The sequence below is a fragment of the Saimiri boliviensis genome, chromosome 9, assembly GCF_048565385.1.
Source record: "Saimiri boliviensis isolate mSaiBol1 chromosome 9, mSaiBol1.pri, whole genome shotgun sequence".
Classification (NCBI taxonomy): Eukaryota; Metazoa; Chordata; class Mammalia; order Primates; family Cebidae; genus Saimiri; species Saimiri boliviensis.
Window position 1 is genome coordinate 58526504 of NC_133457.1, and position 24066 is coordinate 58550569.

The following is a 24066-nucleotide window of genomic DNA, read 5'->3' on the forward strand; positions in this document are numbered from 1 at the left end:
TACTCGGAGCGGTGCTGAGGCAGGAGAATCACTTGAACCTGGGAGGCAGAGGTTGTAGTGAGCCGAGATTGTGCCACTGCACTCCAGCCTGGTGACAGAGCAGGACTTGGTCTCAAAAAAAAAAAAAAAAAATCAAAAAGAAGGAGGTAATACTGGACAGGGAGATATGAGAGAGCATTGAGGTCCTCGGTTGTCAGGTTATGCAGTTAAGTTTTCTAGGTAACAGGGAATCTTTGAAATCTACAGCAGGTGAATTCAAGGAATAAGTGAAGGACAGGATTAGGCCCAACAAGGATGAATAAACGACATACAAATTTTCAGCTACAAAATCCGGCAGCATGTATTGATTTATATATCTATTGATTTTTCTGCTATATTTCTTTATTTGAGACAAAGTCTCGCCCTGTAACTCAGGCTTGGGTGCAGTGGCATGATCTCGGCTCACTGAATCCTTCTACTCTTGGTTCAAGTGATTCTCCTGCCTCATCCTCCTGAGTAGATGGGATTACAAGCATGTGCCACCACACTTGGCTAATTTTTCTATTTTTGGTAGAGGTGGGGTTTCACCATGTTGGCCAGACTGGTCTTGAACCCCTGACCTCAGGTGATCCACCCGCCTAGGTGAGCCACCGTGCCTGGCCCCAGCTAATTTTCTGTATTTTTTTGTAGAGCTCAGGCTGATCTTGAACTCCTGGGCTCAAGCAATCTGCCCACCTCAGCCTCCCACAGTGCTGGAATCACAGGCATGAGCCACCACGCACAGCATATATTTTAAAAACAACACTTATACTGTTTTTTTTTGTTTTTTTTTTGAGACGGAGTTTCACTCTTGTTACCCAGGCTGGAGTGCAATGGCACGATCTCGGCTCACCACAACCTCCGCCTCCTGGGTTCAGGTAATTCTCCTGCCTCAGCCTCCCGAGTAGCTGGGATTACAGGCACGCGCCACCATGCCCAGCTAATTTTTTGTATTTTTAGTAGAGACGGGGTTTCACCATGTTGACCAGGATGGTCTCGATCTCTTGACCTCATGATCCACCCGCCTCGGCCTCCCAAAGTGCTGGGATTACAGGCTTGAGCCACCACGCCCGGCCCACTTTTACTATTTTTGCCCTTATGAAAGGCACAAATTTCATTTTCAAAAATCCAAAATGACAGTTTTGCTTTAAAATGGTGGGCAGCAAGCAGCCACTCTGGGGTCTTGAGCTGGGAGTGACAGGAAGTAAGACTGCAACTCTGCAACTTTCTTTTTTTTTTGAGACAGAGTCTCGCTCTGTCACCCGGGCTGGAGTGCAGTGGCGTGATCTCCACTCACTGCAACCTCTGCCTCCCAGGTTCAAGTGATTCTCCTGCCTCAGCCTCCTGAGTAGCTGGGACTACAGGTGCGTGCCACGACGCCCAACTAATATTTTGTATTTTTAGTAGGGATGGGGTTTCACTGTGTACGCCAGAATGGTCTCCATCTCCTGACCCTGTGATCCACCTGTCTTAGCCTCCCAAAGTGCTGGAATTACAGGCGTGAGCTTTCTATCATGGAGAACTATTTTATTATGGTTTGTTGTATGAGATGCTGAGGTCCAGGGGGGTAGCGATTACACAATGACAAACATAAGGGTTGGCAGGCAGTTCGCAAATCACTCTGCTGAAAACTAATGATTAAAAAACAGTGAACATTTCTTTTTCTTTCTTTTTTTTTTTTGAGACAGAGTCTCACTTCATCACCAGGCGCCAGGCTGGAGTGCAGTGACGCGATCTTGGCTCACCGCCACCTCCGCCTCCTGGGTTCAAGTGATTCTCCTGCCTCAGCCTCCCGAGTAGCTGGGACTACAGGCGCGCACCACCATGCCCAGCTAATTTTTGTATTTTTAGTAGAGACGGGGTTTCACCGTGTTGGCCAGGATGGTCTCCATCTCTTGACCTCGTGATCCGCCCGCCTCGGCCTCCCAAAGTGCTGGAATTACAGGCATGAGCCACTGCACCGGGCCCCACAGTGAACATTTCTTGAGCACTTACACATGCTTGGTACTATAGTAAGCACTGTGCATTTAGTAACTCAATTAACCCTGATAGGTCAGGTACTTGTTTCATTCCCATTATATGGATGAAAAATTTGAGGCACACAAGGATTAAGTAACTTGTCCAAAGCTCCAGTTAAGCGTGGTAGATCTCTCAGGTCTGTAGTTCTAGCACTTTGGGTGGCTGAGGTAGGAGGATTGCTTGACGCCAAGAGTTTGAGACCAGCCTGGGCAACATACTAAGACCTTGTCTTTAAAAAAAAAAGAAAAGGCGGCCGGGCGCGGTGGCTCACGCCTGTAATCCCAGCACTTTGGGAAGCCGAGGTGGGCGGATCACGAGGTCAAGAGATCGAGACCATCCTGGTCAACACGGTGAAACCCCATCTCTACTAAAAATACAAAAAATTAGCTGGGCATGGTGGCGCGTGCCTGCAATCCCAGCACTTTGAGAGGCCGAGGCTGGCTGATCATCTGAGGTCAAGAGTTTGAGACCACCCTGGCCAACATGGTGAAATCCCAACTCTAATAAAAAAAAAAAATACAAAAATTAGCCAGGCATGGTGGCACGTACCTGTAATCCCAGCTACTCAGGAGGCTGAGGCAGGAGAATTAGTTGAACCCAGGAGGCAGAGGTTGCAGTGAGCCGAGATCACATCACTGCATCCCAGCCTGGGCAACAAGAATAAAACTCCGTCTCAAAAAAATAAGATAAGAGGCCAGGCATGGTGGCTCATGCCTGTAATCCCAGCACTTTGGGAGGCCGAGGCGGGTGGATCACGAGGTCAAGAGTTCGAGACCATTCTGGTCAACGTGGTTAAAATCTGTCTCTACTAAAAATACAAAAAATTAGCTGGGCATGGTGGCGCATGCCTGTAATCCCAGCTATTCAGGAGGCTGAGGCAGGAGAATTGCTTGAACCCAGGAGGCGGAGGTTGCGGTGAGCCGAGATCGTGCCATTGCACTCCAGCCTGGGTAACAAGAGTGAAACTCCGTCTCAAAAAAAAGGCTGGGCATGGTGGCTCACACCTATAATCCCAGCACTTTGGGAGGCCAAGGCAGATGGATCATGAGGTCAGGAGTGGGAGACCAGCCTGGCAATTATGGTGAAACCTTGTCTCTACTAAAAATACAAAAATTAGTCAGATGTGGTGGTGAGCGCCTGTAGTCCCAGCTACTTGGGAGGCTAAGACAGGAGAATTGCTTGAACCCTGGAGGGGGTGGTTGCAGTGAGCGAGATAGTGCCACTGCACTCTAGCCTGGGTGACAGAGTGGGACTCCATCTCAAAAAAAAAAAAAAAAGAAAAAAAAGGAAAAAATAAAAAATAGTGGAGCTGAAGTGTTAGCTTAGCTGAGTTCTGTAGTTAACCACCGAAGCTATATATTTACTTTTACCTTTTATATGTGCAATTCAGGTCTCTCTATTCTAGTTTATAAAGTTCTTGATGACTAGAGCTTTCACGATATCATCTGACATGTTGGTATCCTCAACTCAGGGCTGCTGAAAGCAGCTGACACATTCTGTTAATGATTCCAAGGGCAGAGTCAGGCTGGAGTGAAGAGTTGGCCGGTGTGTAAGAACTCCATCCCCTGTAACTGACAGGATGCAGGCAATGATGCCGTAAGTTAGGCTGGTCCCCTACTCCATCCCCTCACTGCCACCATAGTTCTAAACAGCAGTTATGATGTAATGTTTGTTTAATGTTTAATAAAATACTCTGGTGATTTATGGACTTAAAAATTATCTGAATGCACCCTGAGGATGGTGGTGAAACGTGCAATTTTGACATCAAAACGAGTGGGTGCATCGAATATTTAATTAAAGGATCAGATGAAGAAAGCAGATGCAAAGTTGCTCAGGTGGAAATGTGGCCTAACCCCAGATCCAAGGTCTGAGAGAGCGGCGGAAACTAGTGTCACCTTTGAAAACAAAATATGGCTACAGACAAATTCAAGAAAGAATGAAAATTTATTGCTTATTTTAGGGCCAGTTTCTTTCTTTTTTTTTTTTGGAGATGAAGTCTTGCTCTGTCACCCAGGCTGGAGTGAAATGATGCGATCTTGGCTTACTGCAACGTCTATCTCCCGGGTTCAAGCAATTCTCCTGCCTCAGCCTCCAGAGTAGCTGGGATTGCGGGCGCTTGTCACCACACCTTGCTAACTTTTTGTATTTTTAGTTTATTTTAAAAAGTGGTTACTTATTAAAATAGAGATGATTTATTTTCAGGATTCTTGAAGGCATATAGACTGCCTTTCAAATGTAAACCAGAAGAGGTAAAAATAGAAGGCTGCATGCTCCTCTTTTGCTAACAAAGGGTGTTTATTAGCCAGGATGGCAATGAAAAATGTAATACAATGTAGTTTATAGCAGCAGACGGTGTCTTTGGCTCCTCATCTGGATGTGTAGCTCTGGCTCCTCATGGATAAACTGTGTAAAGCCTTATTAGATTCAAATACTAACTTATCTATCATTATACCACATTAAAAACAATCATTATGGCTATAAGCTGCATTTCTTATACAAGTGGGTTTACATTAGTTGATTTAAAGATTTCCCTCTTTCCTACTGGTCTTAAAACATTGTCTTAACGAAAATTAGGAATGTGCTAATTTAACAATTTACACTACAAGCCTGCTTCCTGGCAACGTGCTGCCAATTGAAGAAAGGAAAGAAGGAAATCTCCTTCGTGAAGAGAAATCAAACCTCACCCCACTTCTCTCTTTTTTTCTTTTTTTCTCTGAGCAATGGTCCCCAGGAAACAAAACCCACAAACCGCTGTCAAGTTTGATTCCTCTTTCTGGACTTACAGCCTTCCTGCTCCTCCGTGATGGCTCAGCTGACATACCACCTCTGCTATTCGTTTTCAAAATACATGTTGAGTCTTAGGACCAGGAGTACGATTGAGGTTTTTCCCTTGTCATCTCTCTTTTCTTTTTCTTTCTTTCTTTCTTTTTTTTTGGTGGTGGGTGGGGCCAAACCAAGAAGGAGACAGCAGGTCTGGGCCACCCCTCTCCTGACCCTCTGGGGCCATCTTCCTTCTGGCAATTCTCTTCTCCCATCTGTTTTCCTCTTGTTTTTGTTTTTTAAAAGAGGAGGAAAAACAATCAAAGAAAGGAAAAGAAACGAAACAAAACAAAATTACATTAAACATCTCTGTGGCAAGGCTAGTATGGTAGAAAATGATGGTAAAAAATTATAGGAGTGCATTGATTCATGTGAGCATTCAGTGTTTCCACACAGCTCTCGAGTTATGGAAGGAATACATAGTTTAGGCAATAGATGGTGGCACGAGAAGCTTCGTCTTTAGTTTTTAAATTACACAAAGTTTGCTTCTTCGTTTGGCAAAGGAGGGGCTCTGTTTTCGTCTTATTTGATTAATAATTTTTCCACTACTCATACATTTCAGTAAATGTTCACTGATCTTCAGTTTGCTCCAGATGCTGAGGGAACTCTGGGGGCACTTGAGGGCTTAAACATTCCTGGTGGGGCTGCCAGACTCTTCCTCAGCCTGGGAAATGCTCCCATTTCAGAGACAACACCCTCCCTCCCCCCGCCCCCAAATGGCTTCACACAGTATGTACTTCTGCAGCTTCCTAGGGCCTTTAGCACACGTGTCCAGCTGAGTTCATTTAAGGGCTCTTTCCAGGATGATCTTCCCATGGATTCCAATGAGCAAAACCAGAGGAGCTGGGGAGGTCAACGTAGTGTATTTTTAAATTTTTCCATCTCTATGATCCAGGCACAGTTATGCAGGTTGGACACCGAGTTTTTTTTTTTTTTTTTTTTAATTTCTTATTGAAGTATAATTTAAACAGCGAAATCTTGCATATCTTAAATGACATTTATACGTTTTGACAAATGTACTTACACGGCATTATATTTTTATTTCACTACCCCAGAAGGTTCCTTCATGCCCTTTCCAGTCAATACCTCCTCGTTCCCAAGGGTACTTTTCCTCTCCCCATGGCTTAGTTCTGTCTGTCCTAGAATTTCCTGGAAATGGAATCACACAGTATCAACTCTTTTGTGTTTGGCTTCTTTCTCCCAACCCCAACACGATGTTTTTGGGAGTCATCAGGTTGTTGCCGGTACCAGGTTAAATAGGATATCACTAACAGCGAGATAGTGTTAGGACGAGGACAATTTTTACCCCTGTTGGCCTCCAGGCCAGATACTACCTAAATGCCGGTAAGTGGCCCTCCCTGCCCTTCCAAGTGAGTCTCTCTCTGGGGCCATGCAAGTTCCGCTCCCAGAACCGCTCAGGCGGCCTCGGGCACCACCCAGATGGCCGCGGGGCCATCACCAGGTCGCCTCCCGAGAACAGCTATCCCCTGCCTCCCCTCAGCCCCATTAAAACTCAAAAGGGAACTCTGGCCCCTCTGCCGATCAGAATTCAGATTCGCTTAATTCCACGCATCCAACTGCACACAACGGTGTGATGTTTTGGTGATCACAGATATGTCGAGTCCTTTAAAAAACGTAAACAGAAAAAAAGAAGAGGTGAGTAAAAACCGAGGATCTCGTGGGCTGTGGATATCAGTCTTGGTTGAGCCAGGGATTCAGAATGAAATCTTTTCTTTTCTTTTTTAAATAAACAGAAGAGTCGTTCTCTGCTCCTCGCTCAGAAGGTTTCAAAGGTCGTCACACTGAAGCCCGGGGGCGTTCATCTCCCCAGCGGCCGGGAGAAGGGAGGAGGTTGGAGGGAGGAGGGAGGGAGCACACAAAAGCGGGCCGTGCTGAGAGGGCTAATGTTTCCTGTTTGCCTGGAGCCCCCTCCCCTACCTCCCTTCCCCCAGCCCCCTCCCAGCACTCGGGCGGAAGTGAGTTTGCTCCTTTGGAGATTAAAAGGATTCCGAATTCCGATCAGTCCCAATAACCGGCGTACTGAAGAGAAGAGTAGGAGGAGGAGGAAGAGGCGGCAAAGCAGAGAAAGAGGGGGCGCGCGCGCGCGCGCACGCAACCCGAACTGGGGGAGCTGTGCAAAGCCCCAGGAGGCCAGGGCACGGCGGGAGCAAAGCCCGGTAGGCGCAGCGCGGCCAGGGCCACCCGCGTCCTGATCGGCGACTCGTTTCAGAAAGAAGATGACGCGGGCGCGAGCCGGCGGCGTTGGCCACGCGGCTCCCGAGCTCGCCGCGCGGGGCTGTTGCCGGTTCCACTGATTCCAACGCACCCGAGAGGAGCCTCCATCCCTGAGGCTCGGGATCGGAGGGGGGACCAAGGCGAGGGCGAAATGGCCCGATGACAAAGGAAATGTGATCCCCCTTCGCTGCCAAGGTTTCAGAGAGGACGGACGTGAGGAGGAGGAGGGGCGCAGGGCGCGCGCGGAGCTCGGATAGCATTGCACGACGGCCCGCGCGGAGCGGGTACATCTAATATCTTCCTGCCGATGAATAATTCAGGGCGGCCCGCGGGGACCTGCGGCCCCGCGCGCTAAGCCGAAGGGAAAAAGCGTGCGGGAGGCGCCCAGGCCCAGCGAGGCGGGGGCACAAGGGCTCGAGTCCGCGTGGGACGCGCGTGCGTGTTGAGCGCGGGCAGCCGCGGCCCGGCTGGGCAGGCGCGCGGGAGACTCGAGGCGCGTGGGGCGCGCGTGCGTAGTGCACGCGTGCGGCCGCGGCTGGGCCACCACGAGCTGCAGCTGCTGCGGGGCCCACCGCCCTGCAGGGGAGGCCGCGCCTGGCCGTGCGCAAGCCCCAAGCGCAGCACGCCGGGCCACCCAGGAGCCCCTGGCCGCCGCGTCATGCGGCGGGGCGGCCGGCGTCGCGCGGGGGGACACTGGCTTGGCGACGCGCCGCTCCCGCCTTTACTAGTTTGGGGCGCCTTCCCCTCCCAAGAACAGACTAAATCCGTTTAAAGAAAAGCAACACACCAAATACTCGTGGAACCAAATTCTGCTCTAGCCAGAACTGGAACTGCCCAGCGAACTCTCCTTTTGGGAACTACTTTTCGGCTATCGCGAAGCGAAGCCCCAGCTGCTCCAGGGAGTCTTCTGACCTCCCTGCCCCCGCTCGCCCCTCGCGTGTCGGGGCTTGTTCCGGCGTTCCGTCTTCGGAAAGCACGCGGCCCCCAAGTTCTCCGGAGGAATCCGTGTCGCCGCTGGATAGTGGCATTTAATGCCTGCAGTGTCGGGGGTGGCAGCGCTCGGGCCGGACGTGGCGAGGCCAAGCGGGCAGCGCTGCTCTGGTGCCGACTCCCGGACTGCAGGCCTAATCGATGCATTTTTCTGAGTGAGTCGGTAGCTCCCCCACCCGCTTCGTCCGCTTTCTCCTCCTCCTCCTCCTCTTCCTCTCTGGTCTCCTCCCTCCTCCGGGCTGGGTTGCAAATGGCTTCGTTCCCCGAGACCGATTTCCAGATCTGCCTGCTGTGCAAGGAGATGTGCGGCTCGCCGGCGCCGCTCTCCTCCAGCTCATCCGCGTCGTCGTCCTCTTCGCAGACGTCCACGTCGTCGGGGGGCGGCGGCGGGGCCCCTGGGGCGGCTGCGCGCCGCCTACACGTCCTGCCCTGCCTGCACGCCTTCTGCCGCCCCTGTCTCGAGGCGCACCGACTGCCGGCGGCGGGCGGCGGCGCGCCGGGAGAGCCTCTCAAGCTGCGCTGCCCCGTGTGCGACCAGAAAGTAGTGCTAGCCGAGGCAGCGGGCATGGACGCGCTGCCTTCGTCCGCCTTCCTGCTCAGCAACCTGCTGGACGCGGTGGTGGCCACCGCCGACGAGCCGCCGCCCAAGAATGGACGCGCCGGCACTCCAGCGGGCGCCGGCGGCCACAGCAACCACCGGCACCACGCGCACCACGCGCACCCGCGCGCGTCCGCCTCCGCGCCTTCACTCCCGCAGGCGCCGCAGCCGCCTGCGCCTTCCCGCTCGGCCCCCGGCGGCCCGGCCGCTTCCCCGTCGGCGCTGCTGCTGCGCCGGCCTCACGGCTGCAGCTCGTGCGATGAAGGCAACGCGGCTTCCTCGCGCTGCCTCGACTGCCAGGAGCACCTGTGCGACAACTGCGTCCGAGCGCACCAGCGCGTGCGCCTCACCAAGGACCACTACATCGAGCGCGGCCCGCCGGGTGCCGGAGCCGCGGCCGCGGCGCAGCAGCTCGGGCTCGGGCCGCCGTTTCCCGGCCCGCCCTTCTCCATCCTCTCGGTGTTTCCCGAGCGCCTCGGCTTCTGCCAGCATCACGACGACGAGGTGAGTGCGTGGGGGGCGTGTGTTTGTGTTCACGGGATAATCGCGGGTGTGTTGAACAGGGGTCGGTCCCCGACCGGTCCCACGGCGAGGAGAGGAGGCCCCCTCCGGATTTGCTTTCTATTTCCTTTGGCTACGTGGCAGTCCTTGCTACCAGAGTAGATCATGACCTGGGAAGTATGTGGAATGCGTGTCGCGAGGGGCCCCGAAAAGTCCCATGGCGTGGGGTCCTCCGTTTTCCGATTATCATTTCTGTGAGGCAAAACGCGGCAATCGTCTCCAGTTAGGCATGAATTGGGAAGAGATCGGCGCGTGTGTTTGTGTAGACGTGGCCTCCTTGTGCGGTCACGCCAGAGGCCTCCCAACGTGCCGAGAAGGCGCTGCTTTATTTTCAGATTTCTGTTTGGAAAACTAATAGATTGTTGCCTTTAAGTAGGGCGTGAGCCCGGAACAGATGTTTGTGTGGGTGAGAGCGTGGAGCGTGTGTGCCTCTGTGGACCTGGTTTCCACGTGTACGTTAGTGAGGGGAAGACGGTTTTTTTGTTGTTGGGACAGCATGGCAGTCCTCTTCTGTTGGCTAAGAGTGGGAGCGTCAGTGGATCTTCGAGGGCCAAGGGCTCCCAGTCTTCAGCCTTCCTCTCCGCAGCTGCTTCCTATATTGTTTAAAATGCGTGTTCTGGCCCCTGAACTCTCCTAGCGTGAAATCGCCGTTCGGCCTCGTGGGCCCACGGCAGCACCCCGAGATAGAAGCGGAGTAAGGGGCCGACCATACCTTCACCCGCCTGAGTCTCTAGGGCCGCGCCCGCCTTTCCCGATTCCAAGCCGTACAGGAACCGGTTTCCCTGGTTAGGAGGTATCCCCATCCGGCTCAAGCAGGGGCTCCAACTTGCTTGAAAAAGACCCAGGCAGCCATGCGCTGCTAGAACGCCGGAGTGCGAAGGGTCTTCGGGCTGTATCGCAATCCTCGGGTTCGATTTCGCTCTTTGGGCTGTCGAGTAAACGTTTCTTGCCTATTTTTTACCCAGTGTGACCCCTTCCTCCTTTCCACTTTGGTGTTAACGCGAGTATCTTCTCCCCCGAACCCAATAAGGCAGGCCAAAAGTTTTTGAGAAGCGGCCTCTGCCAAGGGGGTCGGTCACTTAACGCGATCTACCTGTAGACCGGTGAGAGAGGGTGTGTGTGACCGCTGTAGACTTGGAGCGTAAGCTCGAGACCGAAGAGGCTTTAAAAACCATAGTGGGGGTCGTAGCCTGTGTGAGCTGGCGAGTGGGTACTGAGCACTGCTAAGGTGAGCCCAGCGCCGCTGCCTTTTCCTCTCCTAACCTTTTATTTGGGGAGGAGGGCGGTGCTGTTGCCTGGTGGCCTTTAGCTAGCTTATCCTGTTGGAAAAAAGTTGAAATTCTAATCTATTTCTGGGCATCTCCTTTTAAAAGTTTCCTTCTACGTAAGAAGCTAGGGAGCAGTTACCATTTTTCTTGGTTTTTAAACTTTGAATGGACTCCTAGTTTTAACACACTATGGGTGCATATTCTTACCACTTTTGGAAAAAGGAATGATTGAGGTAAATACCGATCCATATCCCAGGAACAGAAAAATGGAGCCAATTCACTTGCAGGTTGGGAGGAAATGCAGGGCGAGGAGGAGGAGGCTGAATCCAGGAGAGTTTCCCTCCTGGGAGGTGCTTTTGATTTAAATGTCCGTTTATATTTCCAGTTAAAGATCCACCTATATTTTATTTGGGCTGAAACAGTAGATGCTCAGTGTTGGCAGACTTGTAAAAGATTTATTCACTTTTAAAATTAGAAAACCCTTCAAACTGCATTGAGGAGTGTGAATTGAGAAGTGAAGCTCTCCCTTCAGTCTGGGAGGTACTCGGAAGCCCTTCAAATTCACTTTTTAGCATGTGCAATGTCAGGTTGAAGTTACTAATAATCCCTGAAGAACATACAATTTGCTTAGTTTTGAGCGAGATTCTACATCTTCTCTTTAGCTTTTTATTAAAAAAGAAAATTTGGAAATTAATTGTTTGGCCCTTTTATTCATTCCTGGATTTAGAGTGCTAGAAATTTGAGATTAAAGGTGACAAGCCAGTATTCTGAGTAGAAGACTAAAGTGTTTGGAGAGTAAGCACCACCAGGTAGTGAGGTTCATATACAGTTACACGCACAGCTTAAATAATTCCTTTTCTTTGAAGGACGTGATCCTTAAGTTTGAGAATATTATTCCTTTAAAAAGTCACCCTTCTCTGACTGAGAAGGAGCTTTAGGGCATTTGGAAGATGATAGACTGACCCATATCTTGACTGTGATATACTGAATGCCTAAATCCATATATTTAATGTGTATACTATTTACCTCAATTTTTAGGATGAGTTCCTTAACTGAGTTGCTTCCCTTGTCAACAGGCTCCATTAAATAACTCAGAGGACGTTTTCCTTTTGGCGATTAACGCCGCCTGATCTTGGGAAGGAGGCCCAGACACCCTATCGATTTTGTAGGGGCAGCCTGCAGGGTCTCTTGCCCAGGGGGACTTTCTTCTATAAGCATCGTCCTGGAAATGTCTCCTTAGGGTTGGCAAGTGAGGTGTCTTGTCTGAGCGATTGGCTTAAACGGTAGTGATGATAACATGGAAATCTAAAAGGAAAGAGTTGGATTTTCCAACGAAATAATGGGACTTGCTTGCTGCTACTGTCTTATTTGGCTCATTTTAACAACATAGTTGGAGTTTTTCCACTAGTTCTGTGCCTCCAGAGTCCAAAAGGCCTGCAGGCTCCGTGGCCCATTCAGCATCCTGCGGGTAATCCGAGGCCGCTGTCTCCCGAACCGCTGGCCGTGGGCCCGCTGCGTGTCGCGGGTCCCGGGAGAGGCGGGTGCAGGCAGAGCCGCCGCGGGCCTGCATAGCCCGGAGCCTGCCTCGGCTCTTGGGGCCTTGGCCTGGCCGGCGGCTGCTGTTCTCCCCTGCAGGAGTGTTCACCGCGGGGTGTTCTGGTCAAGGAGAAGACTCTTCGCTTCGAGTTTTGGGGGAAGAGTTTCACAACTTAGGAGTTGTGAGTGCTGCTCCATCTGCTCATAAGTGGCCTTTTAGTGTTGTTTTGCTTTTGGCACATAGGATGTGAGCCCTTTGCTGCCTTGGAGGCGACAGCGGGAGCAGAAATCCTGGGTGTGTTCTGTGCCTAAGCCGGGCGACAGGATTCCGTGAATGGCGGGAAATTGAGCAGGGTTTGAACCCAGGAAAGCCTCTGTCACTAGCGGTGAGGGGCAGTGGGAGTGACTTTGTTGCCACCTGGGAAACTTGGTAGCCCACCCCACCCGAGGATGGCAATGTTTTTCCCAGTTAGCGGGTCAGGGGTAGAATTTTCTGGAGTCTCTGGGTTGGAAAAGGGGTACAGGTGTTGTTACAGCACATGCGGTCCCTGTGTTGGGCTTTAAAATGCGTCCTGGAGAGAGAGAAGTTCTAGAATTCTAACCTGACTTGACCCTGAATATTAGCACTCCTGGGACTGTCTCTTGGCAGGAAACCTAACGTGGCTTCAGACATTTGAATCAAGAGGTTTGCTGCCTAAAATAATCGGTGGTTTTGTGAATTTCTGTTCTGTATATCGTAAGTTATATTGTAAATGGGAATTGTACCCGTAAGTCACAGTAAATGGGACTCTACCTGTATTCAGCACCAGTGTATATTCTCTGTTCCCAAAGTCTGTTTTTTCAGGCCTGCATATTACTCAGTGTTTGCAAACTTATTTTAAAATTTCATACATAGTGTAAATTATAAAATTCATACCATAGTATTTTTAAAACCGTAATACAGATTTCTCACACTGCATGTCGAGGTAGTTCTCTTTTTCAAAGGTGCAAAATATAGGTATAAAGAACCCCTTTCCTCTCTTTTCCATCTTTAGAAGTGATCAGATGTAACTAAGTTGGTGAAATTTATGATAAAGTTGGAGAAATTTCTACCAGAAATTGGGATTTTAATTGAAATCTGATTCATATGTTAATTTTGATTTTTTTGTTTTGTTTTAAAGGACAAGGGGAGAAAGTGAATAGAAATGGGTATTCTAGCATTTGTGTTACCAGCCTTCAACCTGCTCTACATTACTAGGTGAATATGTCCTCTGAGTGCAGACATCTCACCTACTGGCCAGAAATCCAAACTTTATACACCATGGAAATAATTACAGAGGTTGATACTTTGAATCCAGTTCAGCAGGTAGATATTTGTAGATTGATGGCTACTGAGTTCAGAAAATGCTTGATAAAAATATATAGGAGAGAATGTTCACTGTTGATATGTCAGTTGTTTAGCCTTGGAATATAATCTGTGGACTTTCAAAAAAAGGTCAGGCTTAAGCTATATCCACTAACGTGCATTGGATGGGATTTTTCAACATGGACCCTCAGGAAGTGGGCCAAGGCTAGTTTGGCAAGCCTCTGCTGATGAGGTTGCCTTGAAGGCATAATCTGTCATGAACTGTACTAGTAATACGGAGGCTTTTGTGGTATCAGCCCTGTCTGGGAACCTTTTGTGATTTGTTCAGTTTCCTTCCTTTAAAACGATAAACTCCAGTGATTTGGGGATTGCATAGACTTCATACAAGATTCTTACTTTCAATTCTAGGAATATATATTATAGAAAACAAGGTATTTGGGAACAAAATGGGTACTTGATCTGGACTTCCAGTTCTTCATTTGACAATACTTTTTGTTCTTTATTGTTGACATTGTTTTCAAAATAGTTGTACTTGAGATAGGGAAATTGACAGGCCCAGTGGCCCATGCCTGTAATCCCAGCACTTTGGGAGGCTGAGGTGGGTGGATCAGCTGAGCTCAGGAGTTTGAGCACAGGCTAACCAACATGATGGTGAAACTTCATCTCTCCTAAAAATAACGAAAAAACTGGGCACCTACAATCTCATCTACTTAGGAGGCTGAGGCAGGAGAATTGCTTGGACCCTGAAGCTGGTGGAGGTTGCAGTGAGCTGAGATAAAGCCATTGCACTCTAGCCTGGGTGACTAAACCTAGGAGATGGAGTGAGACTCTGTCTTGGGGGTGGGGGGTGGGGGAAGCAAAGTGGCTCACACCTGTAATCCCAGCACTTTGGAAGGCTGAGGTGGAAGGATCACGAGGTCAGGAGTTCGAGACCAGCCTGAACAATATGATGAAACCTCGTCTCTACTAAAAATACAAAAATTAGCTGGGCGTGATGGGGGAAGCCTGTAGTCCCAGCTACTCGGGAGGCTTAGGCAGAAGAAATGCTTGAACCCGGGAGGAGGAGGTTGCAGTGAGCCGAGATTGCGCCACTGCACTCCAGCCTGGTGATAGAGAAAGACTGTCTCAAAAAACAAAACAAAAACCAAAAAAAGCAGAAATCTTCCTAAAAGTGTTTGTAGATTGGGTACAAATTGCCTTTTCCCAGTCTAGTTCTCCCTCTCATTGTATTAGAGCTACTTAATACTTTTAGTCCTTTTCTTGTGCATTTATTGAGCTCCTTAAAGCCTTGACCTCCCAGGCTCAGGATATCCTGCCTGTGTCTCTCAAGTAGCTGGACTAGACGCCCAAATCACCACACCTGGCTAATTTTTGTTATTTTTGTGCAGACGGGGTTTCCCCATGTTGCCCAGGGTGGTCTTGAACTCTCAGGCTCAAGCGACCTGCCCACTTGGGCCTTCCAAAATGCTGGGATTGAATCTTACAGGCATGAGCCAGCTCGCTGCGCTATTTTTTTTTTTTTTTTTTTTTGAGATGGAGTTCTGTCACGCAGCCTGGAGTGCAGTGGCGCGATCTCGGCTCCCTGCAACCTTCACCTTCTGGGTTCAAGCGATTCTCCTGCCTCAGCCTCCCAAGTAGCTGGTAATACAAGCGCGTGTTACCACACCTGGCTAATTTTTTGTATTTTTTTTTTTTTTAAATTTGAGATCTGTGTGCCTTTATTAGCTGAGCCATTACTTGAGGGGGATGAAGCGGGTGGCCCTGATACCCGGACGGCCGTGCTTCACGGGCTTGTAGGTGATGGAGAATTTGCCCAGGTAGTCGCCGATCATCCCCGGCTTATTCTCCAACTGGTTGATCTTGCGGTTATAGACGCCCACTATGCTCCCCACCATCTCGGGCAGAACGATCAAATCCGCCAGTGCGAGACCACTTCCGGCTTCACTTCCGGCTTTTCCGTGGGCGGTGCCGCCTTCGTGGCCTTGCGCAGGCGCATCAGCAGCGAGTGCTGCTTCCGCCGCAGGCCCGGGTTCAGCCGCCGCTGTTGGCGCGCACTGTACAGCAGCATCAGCTGCTCGTAGGGCACGTCCAGCAGCTGGTGCAGGTCCGCGTTGCCATAGGTGAACTTCCGGCAGGTTCGTTGCTTCTTACGCTCTACCTCTGCCATCTTGACGGATCCTCAGAGAAGACCGTTCTGGTCCGCGCTTGCGCAGTTACCGCGAGAGTTAATTTTTTTGGTATTTTTAGAAGAGACGGGATTTCATCGTGTTAGCCAGGATGTTGTCGATACCCTGACTCTGACCCGTCCATTTCTTCCTCCCAATGTGAACCACGGCACCCAGCCTAGACAGTCCTTTTCTAAAATGATATCAGGACGCTAAAATACCTGGTTTCTTCTCAAGTACTACTTAATATGGATGCAGCTTTCTCCTCACATTTAAAATTATGAGCATAGTCAAACTTACTACCTTTTAATTCAACAAAAACGAATAATTGTACATATATAGTAAGGGAGTTAGCTCTTGTGGAAAGTATAAATGAGGTGAAATGGCTAAAATGGTTTTCTGGAAGTAGTTTGCCACGGTAAAACGTGTTTATAAATTTTTATAGTTCTAGAGAAATTTTCATTAAATAATTCTGTGGCTCTAAACTTTAACCCCCTCGAGGCCGGGCCCAGTGGCTCATGCCTGTAATTCCAGTACTTTGGGGGGCGAGGTGGGTGGATCAGAAGGTCAGGAGTTGGGAGGCCAGCATTGCCAATACAGTGAAATCCCGACTCTACTAAAAATAGAAAAATTAGGTGGGTTTGGGGGTGGGCGCCTGTAGTCCCAGCTACTCGGGTGGCTAAGGTAGAAGAAATGCTTGAACCCGGGAGGCGGAGGTTACAGTGAGCTGAGATTGCCCACTGCACTCCTGGGTGACAGAGGAAGACTGTCCAAAAAAAAAAACAAAAAAAAAAACGGAAATCTTTCTAGTTCTCCCTCTCATTGAATTATAGCTTCTTTTTTTTTTTTTTTTTTTTTTGAGACGGAGTTTCACTCTTGTTACCCAGGCTGGAGTGCAAAGGCGCGATCTCGGCTCACCGCAACCTCCGCCTCCTGGGTTCAGGCAATTTTCCTGCCTCAGCCTCCTGAGTAGCTGGGATTACAGGCATGCGCCACCATGCCCAGCTAATTTTTTGTATTTTTTTTAGTAGACGAGGTTTCACCATGTTGAACAGGATGGTCTCGATCTCTTGACCTGGTGATCCACTCGCCTCGGCCTCCCAAAGTGCTGGGATTACAGGCTTGAGCCACCGCGCCCGGCCTTTTTTTTTTTTTTTTTTTTTTGAGCTGGAGTCTCGCTCTGTCACACAGCCTGGAGTGCAGTGGCGCAATCTCTGCTCACTGCAACCTTGCCTTATGGGTTCAAGCGATTCTCCTGCCTCAGCCTCCCAAGTAGCTGGTACTATGAGTGCATGCCACCACACCTGGCTAACTTTTTGTATTTTTTTTTCTGAGATCTGTGTGCCTTTATTAGCTGAGCGGAGTACTCGCGGGGGATGAAGCGGGAGGAGTAGATAGCCCCGATATCCGGACGGCCGTGCTTCACGGGCTTGTAGGTGATGGAGAACTCGTCCAAGTAGTGGCCGATTATCTACAGCTTGATCTCCACCTCGTTGAAGGTCTTGCTGTTGTGGACGCCCACCATCTCGGGCCGAACGATCATGTCGGCCGGTGCGTCTTCACCGGCTTCTCCATGGGCGGCGCCTCCTTCATGGCTTTGCGCAGGCGCTTTAGCGTCGAGTGCTGCTTCCGTTGCCCGCGTTCGGCCGCGGCTGTAGGCGCGCACTGTACGGCTGCATCAGCTGCGCGTAGGGCATGTCCAGCAGCTGGTGCCGGTCCGCGTCGCGGTAGGTGAACTTGCCGAAGGTTCGCTGCCGCTTCTGCTCTACCTCTGCCATCTTGCCGGATCCTCGGAAAAGATCGTTCAGGCCCACGCCTGTGCAGTTATCGCGAGACTAATTTTTTTTTTTTTTTTTGAGACGGAGTTTCGCTCTTGTTACCCAGGCTGGAGTGCAATGGCGCGATCTCGGCTCACCGCAACCTCCGCCTCCTGGGTTCAGGCAATTCTCCTGCCTCAGCCTCCTGAGTAGCTGGGATTACAGGCACACGCCACAATGCCCAGCTAATTTTTTGTATTTTTAGTAGAGACGGGGTTTCACCATGTTGACCAGGATGGTCTCGATCTCTTGACCTTGTGATTCACCCGCCTCGGCTTCCCAAAGTTCTGGGATTACAGGCTTGAGCCACCGTGCCCGGCTGCGAGACTTAATTTTTAAAATTTTTAGTAGAGACGGGATTTCATCGTGTTAGGAAGTTCTGGATATCCTGACTGTGACCCGCCCGCCTCTTCCTCCCAAAGTGAGCCACCGCACCTAGATAGTCCTTTTCTAAAAGGATCTCAGGAGTCAACTACTGCTTAATATGGACGCAACTTTCTCCTCACATGTAAAATTATCAGCATAGTCGAACTTTTTGCCTTCTCATTAAAAAAGAAGAATAATTGTGCATATGTAGTAAGGGAGTTATCTCTTGTGGAAACTATAAATGAGGTGAAATGGCTGATTTTAGGTTTTGTGGAAGTAGTTTGCTGTGGTAAAACATGTTTATAAATTTTCCTAGTTCAAGAGAAGTTTTCATTAATTTTGTAGCTCTAATATTTAACCATCCCGAGGCCGGGGCCAGTGGCTCATGCCTGTAATCCCAGTACTTTCGGAGGCTGAGGCAGTTGGATCACAAGGTCAGCTTTGAGGCCAGCCTTGTGAATATAGTGAAACCCGTCTCTACTAAAAACAGAAAAATTAGGTGGGCGTCATGGCGGGCGCCTGTAGTCCCAGCCACTTGGGAGGCTGAGGTAGAAGAAATGTTTGAACCCGAGAGGCGGAGGTTGTCGTGAGCCAAGAATGCGCCACTGCACTCCAGCCTGGGTGACAGAGGAAGACTGTCTCAGAAAAATAAAAAAACAAAAAACTTGCTATAAGTGTTTGAAGATTGGGTAAAAATTGCCTTTTCCTAGTGTAGTTCTTCCTCTCATTACGTTATAGCCATTTAATGCTTTTAGTCCTGTTCTTGTGCATTTATTCAGCTCCTTAAAGCCTTGACCTTCCCAGGCTAAGGAGATCTTGCCTGTGTCTCTCAAGTAGCTGGGACTATAGGCCCAAGTCACCACACCTGGCTAATTTTTGTAATTTTTGTAGAGACAGGGTTTCGCCATGTTTCCCAGGTTGGTCTTGAACTATCAGGCTCAAGCGACCTGCTCACATGGGCCTCCCAAAATGCTGGGAGTGTTACAAGTATGAGCCACCTCCCTGGGCTAGATACTAGTTTTTTGAGATGGAGTCTCCGCTAGTCACCCAGCCTAGAGTGCAGTGGGCGTGGTCACAGCTCACTGCAACCTTCGCCTTCTGGGTTCACGCGATTCTCCTGCCTCTGCTTCCCAAGCAGTTAGGACTACAAGCGCGTGTCACCAAACCTGGCAATTTTTTTTTTTTTTTTTTTTTTTTTTTTTTCCCGATCTGTGTGCCTGTAATAGCGGAGCGAATACTCAAGGGGGATGTAGCGGGTAGAGTGGGTGGCCCTGATGCCCGGACGGTGTTGCTTCACTGGCTCGTAGGTGATGGAGAACTCGCCCAAGTAGTGGCCGATCATCTCCGGCTTGATCGCCACCTGGTTGAAGGTCTTGCCGTTACAGACGCCCACCACATTGCCCACCATTTCTGGCAGGATGATCCTGTCCGCCGGTGCGGGACCACTTCCGGCTTCACCACTTCCGGCTTCTCCATGGGCGGGGCCTCCTTCGTGGCCTTGCGCAGGCGCTTCAGCAGCAAGTGTTGCTTCCTCCGCAGGCCGGGGTTCAGCCGCATCGGCTGGCGCGCCCTGTGCAGCAGCATCTGCTCTTCGTAGGACATGTCTAGGAGCTGGTGCAGGTCCGCGCCGCGGGCTGAAGTTTCGCTGCTTCTGCAGCTCTACCTCTGCCATCTTGCCGGATCCTCAGAAAAGACCGTTCTGGTCGGCGCCTGCACAGTTACCGCGAAAGTTAATTTTGTATTTTTAGTAGAGATGGGATTTCATTTTCTTGATGTTCTCAATATCCTGACTTTGTGACCCTCCCGCCGCTTCCTCTGAAAATGAGCCACCGCACCCAGCCTAGATAGTCCTTTTCTAAAAGGATATCAGGAGGCTAAAATGTCTGGTTTCCTCTCAAGTACTGCTTAATATGGATGCAACTTTCTCCTCTCATGTAAAATTATGAGCGTAGTTGAACTTTTTGTCTTCTCATTAAACAAAAAAAAACGAATAATTGTGCATATATAGTAAGGGAGTTAGCTTTTGTGGAAAGTATAAATGAGGTGAAATGGCTGGAATAGTTTTGTGGAAGTTGTTTGCCACGGTAAAACGTGTTTATAAATTTTCCTAGTTCTAGAGAAATTTTCATTAAATAATTCGGTAGCTCTAAAATTTAACCCCCTCGAGGCCGGGCCCAGTGGCACATGCCTGTAATTCCAGTACTTTGGGAGGCCGAGGCGGATCACAAGGTCAAAAGTTTGAGACCAGTCTTGCTAATATAGCGAAACCCCGTCTCTTCTAAAAATACCAAGTTAGCTGGTGTAGTGGCGTAGTGGCGGGCACCTGTAGTTCCAGCTCCTCGGGAGGCTGAGGCAGAATAATTACTTCAACCCGGGAGGTGGAGGTTTCCGTGAGCCAAGAATGCGCCACTGCACTCCAGCCTGGCCGACAGCGAGACTCCATCTCAAAAAATAAAAATAAGGCCGGGCACAGTGGCTTACGCCTGTAATCCCAGCACTTTGGGAGGCCAAGGCGGGTGGATCACGAGGTCAGGAGTTCAAGACCAGCCTGGCCAACATGGTGAAACCCCGTCTCTTAATTTCTGGTGCTAAAGTCACATGGTTTGCCATTTCTCCATCCAGTTCTCCACACAGGGCAAGGTTTATTTTGTCTGTATTCATTCTTAGCAAATAAAGGACCGTTTCAGTGTCATTTTTGACACTTAAGCAAAAGGTTGATATTCTATACTATGCAGGCTGTTTCAAAATACTGCTTTTCCCCCCTTTTCCCACTCCCACCCATAAAACTAATCAAGGTTAAAGGCCTGCCTCACTAAGGCTGTTTTTGCTAGCTCTAGAAGAGAGGAAGAAAAAGATAATGATAAAGAATTACACTTGCCGGCCGGGCGCGGTGGCTCAAGCCTGTAATCCCAGCACTTTGGGAGGCCGAGGCGGGTGGATCACAAGGTCAAGAGATCGAGACCATCTGGTCAACATGGTGAAACCCCGTCTCTACTAAAAATACAAAAAATTAGCTGGGCATGGTGGCACATGCCTGTAATCCCAGCTGCTCAGGAGGCTGAGGCAGGAGAATTGCCTGAACCCAGGAGGCAGAGGTTGCGGTGAGCCGAGATCGCGCCATTGCACTCCAGCCTGGGTAACGAGCGAAACTCCATCTCAAAAAAAAAAAAAAAAAAAAAAAGAATTACACTTGCCTTGAGGGTGCAAGATGCCACCCATTGAATCCCACTGCTCCCGCTTTTCTTCTTGACCTTTTGAGCATTGTAGCTTGCAAGAGAAAGCTTGATCCATCTTTCCTCTTCAGCTGATGTGACCTCCTCTTGTTCAATACTAAATTACTCTCCTCCTCTTGAGGTTTTGTCTGTACTTACAAACTGAATTGACTCAAACCAGATTGAATGTTTTGACTGAAAAGACCCTGACTTGTCAACTTAAAAAGTGGGAGGAGTAGGGGGCCTAGTGGTATCTCTTTACATTTGAAACAGTTTGACATAAACCATATTCCAAAGTAAATCTTTGCCTCTCCGATGCCATCTCTTGCCTTCCTCATGCTGTAGATAAATGCAGTTTGCTTACAACTGTCTTTGAAGGTAGAATGAAATGAAATTGGGGAAGATCCCACTGAACTCCCATCCAGGTGGGGCACGGCTCATGCCTGTAATCCCGGCACTTTGGGAGGCCAATGCGGGCAGATCACTTGAGGCCAGGAGTTTGAGACCACCCTGGGCAATGTGGTGAAAACCCATCTTTACTAAAAATAAAAAAAAAGATTAGCTTGGTTAATCCCAGCCACTTGAGAGGCTGAGGCAGGAGAATCACTTGAACCTGGGATGCGGAGGTTGCAGTGAGCCAAGATTGTGCTACTGCATGTCAGTCTGGGTGATAGAACAATACTACGTCTCAAGAACAGAAACAAACTCCCATCCAAACCTGAGTTTCAGAGATAAACTATTAGCCTAAGTCTGTTATCCTTAATTAATGTAGATTTTCTATTCCTAGATGGTTCCTAACCTGAACTTTAATTCCCATCAGATGAATGCTTTTTTAAGAGTCTCTTGCTCTGTTGCTGAGGCTGGAGTGCATTGATGGTGTGATCTCAGCTCCCTGCCTCCTGGCTTCACGCTATTCTGCTGTAGCCTCCTGAGTAGCTGGGACTACAGGAACGTGCCACTTACTTAGCTGACTTGATTTCTGACCCTTAAGATGGGTGTAATAGGGATGGCTACAGCTTCCAGACCTATTTATGAAGAGCTCTTTTACATGAAGATGCTTTGAACGAGCTAGAAAAATTTATATTGTAGCCGGGCGCGGTGGCTCAAGCCTGTAATCCCAGCACTTTGGGAGGCCGAGGCGGGTGGATCACGAGGTCGAGAGATCGAAACCATCCTGGTCAACATGGTGAAACCCCGTCTCTACTAAAAATACAAAAAACTGGCTGGGCGTGGTGGCGCGTGCCTGTAATCCCAGCTACTCAGGAGGCTGAGACAGGAGAATTGCCTGAACCCAGGAGGCGGAGGTTGCGGTGAGCCGAGATCGCGCCATTGCACCCCAGCCGGGGTAACAAGAGCGAAACTCCGTCTCAAAAAAAAAAAAAAAAAAAAAAAAAAAAATTATATTGTAATATACGTGCCAGTAACTGTAAATATAATGAAAAAATTTGGCTTCAACTTTTCCTGCAAGTTGCGGCCAAACAGCTAAAGTTGCTTTTCATTAAATTATAAATATTGTCGCATAGATTTTTTTTTTTTTTTTGGGACGATCTCACTGGGATGCCCAGGCTGGAGTACAGTGGCGTGTTCTCTACTCACTGAAACCTCCGACCCCCGGGTTCAAGTGATTCTCTTGCCAGAGCCTCCCCAGTAGCTGGGACTACAGGCGTGTGCTACCACACCTGGCTAATTTTTATATTTTTAGTAGAGATGGGCTTTTAACCATGTTGGCCAGGCTGGTCTTAAACTCCTGACCTCAAGTGATCTGCCCACCTTGGCCTCCCAAAGTACTGTAATTATAGGCATGCACGCACTGCACCTGGCCGTTGTCTTTGAGATGGAGTCTTGCTCTGTCGCCCAGGCTGGAGTACAGTGGCAGAGTTTTGGCTCACTGCAACCTCCACCTCCTGGCTTCGAGCAATTCTCCTCCCTTTGCCTTCTGACTAGCTGGGACTACAGGCGCGTGCCACCACGCCTGGCTAATTTATTTTTGTATTTTTAGTAGAGATGGGGTTTCACCATGTTAGCCAGGATAGTCTTGATCTCCTGACCTTGTCATCCACCCGGCCTTGGCCTCCCAAAGTGCTGGGATTACAGGCGTGAGCCACTGCGCCCGACCTCCTTATCTTCCATAACATCTTTTTTGGTTGATAGCCAAGCAGTATTTGATGCCATGAAATAACTTGGGCAGTTCTTCATTGCTTGATAGAACTTGATGTGTTAAAATTTGCCATCAAAATATTTGAATACCTGTTTCTGCTCCATGTAAATTGTCCTCTTTGCTAAAGATGTGTAAGAGCAGTCTACGTCCTGTTCCTTGCTTTAGTCTTGTGGTTTGACTGTTCGGGAATATAAAACTGAAAAGGAAAAGGTGAACTGGGGGGAGGGGATTCTCTCCTTCCCTCTATGGTAACTTTATATGTGGCACACACCTGTGGTCCCAGTTACTCAGGAGGCTGAGGTGGAAGGATTGCTCGAGCTGGAGGTGGAGGTTACAGTGAGCTGAGATCAACCACTGCATTCCAGCCTGGGTTGCAAAGTGAGACTCTTGTCTCAAAAAATAAAAATAAATAAAAATGTAAAAATTAGAACTAAAATTTTCTAATTCTTTCAATATTCCTAAGGAAGATAGATATAAGGGTCCCCTCCTCTTCCTCCCTTCCTAGGGGGTAGATTATTGATACATTGAAGAAATAATTGGTGTATCGGGGCCAGAGCCACATTATTAATTAATAGATAATGTAAAGAATTATTGACTGGGCCAGGCGCACTGGCTCATGCCTGGAATTACAGCACTTTGGGAGACAGATGGATCACGAGGTCAAGAGATTGAGATTATCCTGGCCAACATGGTGAAACCCTGTCCCTACTAAAAATATAAAAATTAGCTGGGTGTAGTGGTGCACACCGATAGTCCCAGCTATTCGGCAAAGCTGAGGCAGGAGAATTGCTGGAACCCGGAATGCGGAGTTTGCAGTGAGCTGACATTGTGCCACTGCACCATTGCACTCCATCTTGGGCGACGAGTAAAATTCTGTCTTTAAAAAAAAAAAAAAGAAGAAGAAAGAAAGAAACAGCCATTTTATTTATTTATTTATTTGTTTATTTATTTTTAAAAA

The 24066-nt window shown here is 49.1% G+C and overlaps 2 protein-coding genes and 3 pseudogenes across 2 annotated transcripts in view; 1 reads left to right on the top strand and 4 right to left on the bottom strand.

Moving 5' to 3' along the window:
- Positions 1-6833: 6833 nt before the first annotated feature.
- LOC101034964 (uncharacterized) lies at positions 6834-7495 on the bottom strand. Its single transcript, XM_010341548.2, is given in 2 exon segments — positions 6834-6963; positions 6966-7495. Coding segments are annotated over 2 exon segments (504 nt in total). The 5' UTR covers positions 7383-7495; the 3' UTR covers positions 6834-6876.
- A 290-nt stretch (positions 7496-7785) lies between these two features.
- The window catches only part of TRIM71 (tripartite motif containing 71), an 81284-nt gene continuing 65003 nt past the window's right edge, over positions 7786-24066 (top strand). The window contains exon 1 of the mRNA XM_003931004.4: positions 7786-9184. Within this exon, the coding sequence (XP_003931053.3) occupies positions 8333-9184 (852 nt within the window). The 5' untranslated portion in view covers positions 7786-8332. The remainder of the gene's footprint in view (positions 9185-24066) is intronic.
- On the bottom strand, positions 15104-15557 carry LOC101034638 (small ribosomal subunit protein uS19 pseudogene; annotated as a pseudogene).
- Positions 15942-17342, bottom strand: LOC104651858 (small ribosomal subunit protein uS19 pseudogene; annotated as a pseudogene).
- LOC104651857 (small ribosomal subunit protein uS19 pseudogene) lies at positions 17958-19410 on the bottom strand (annotated as a pseudogene).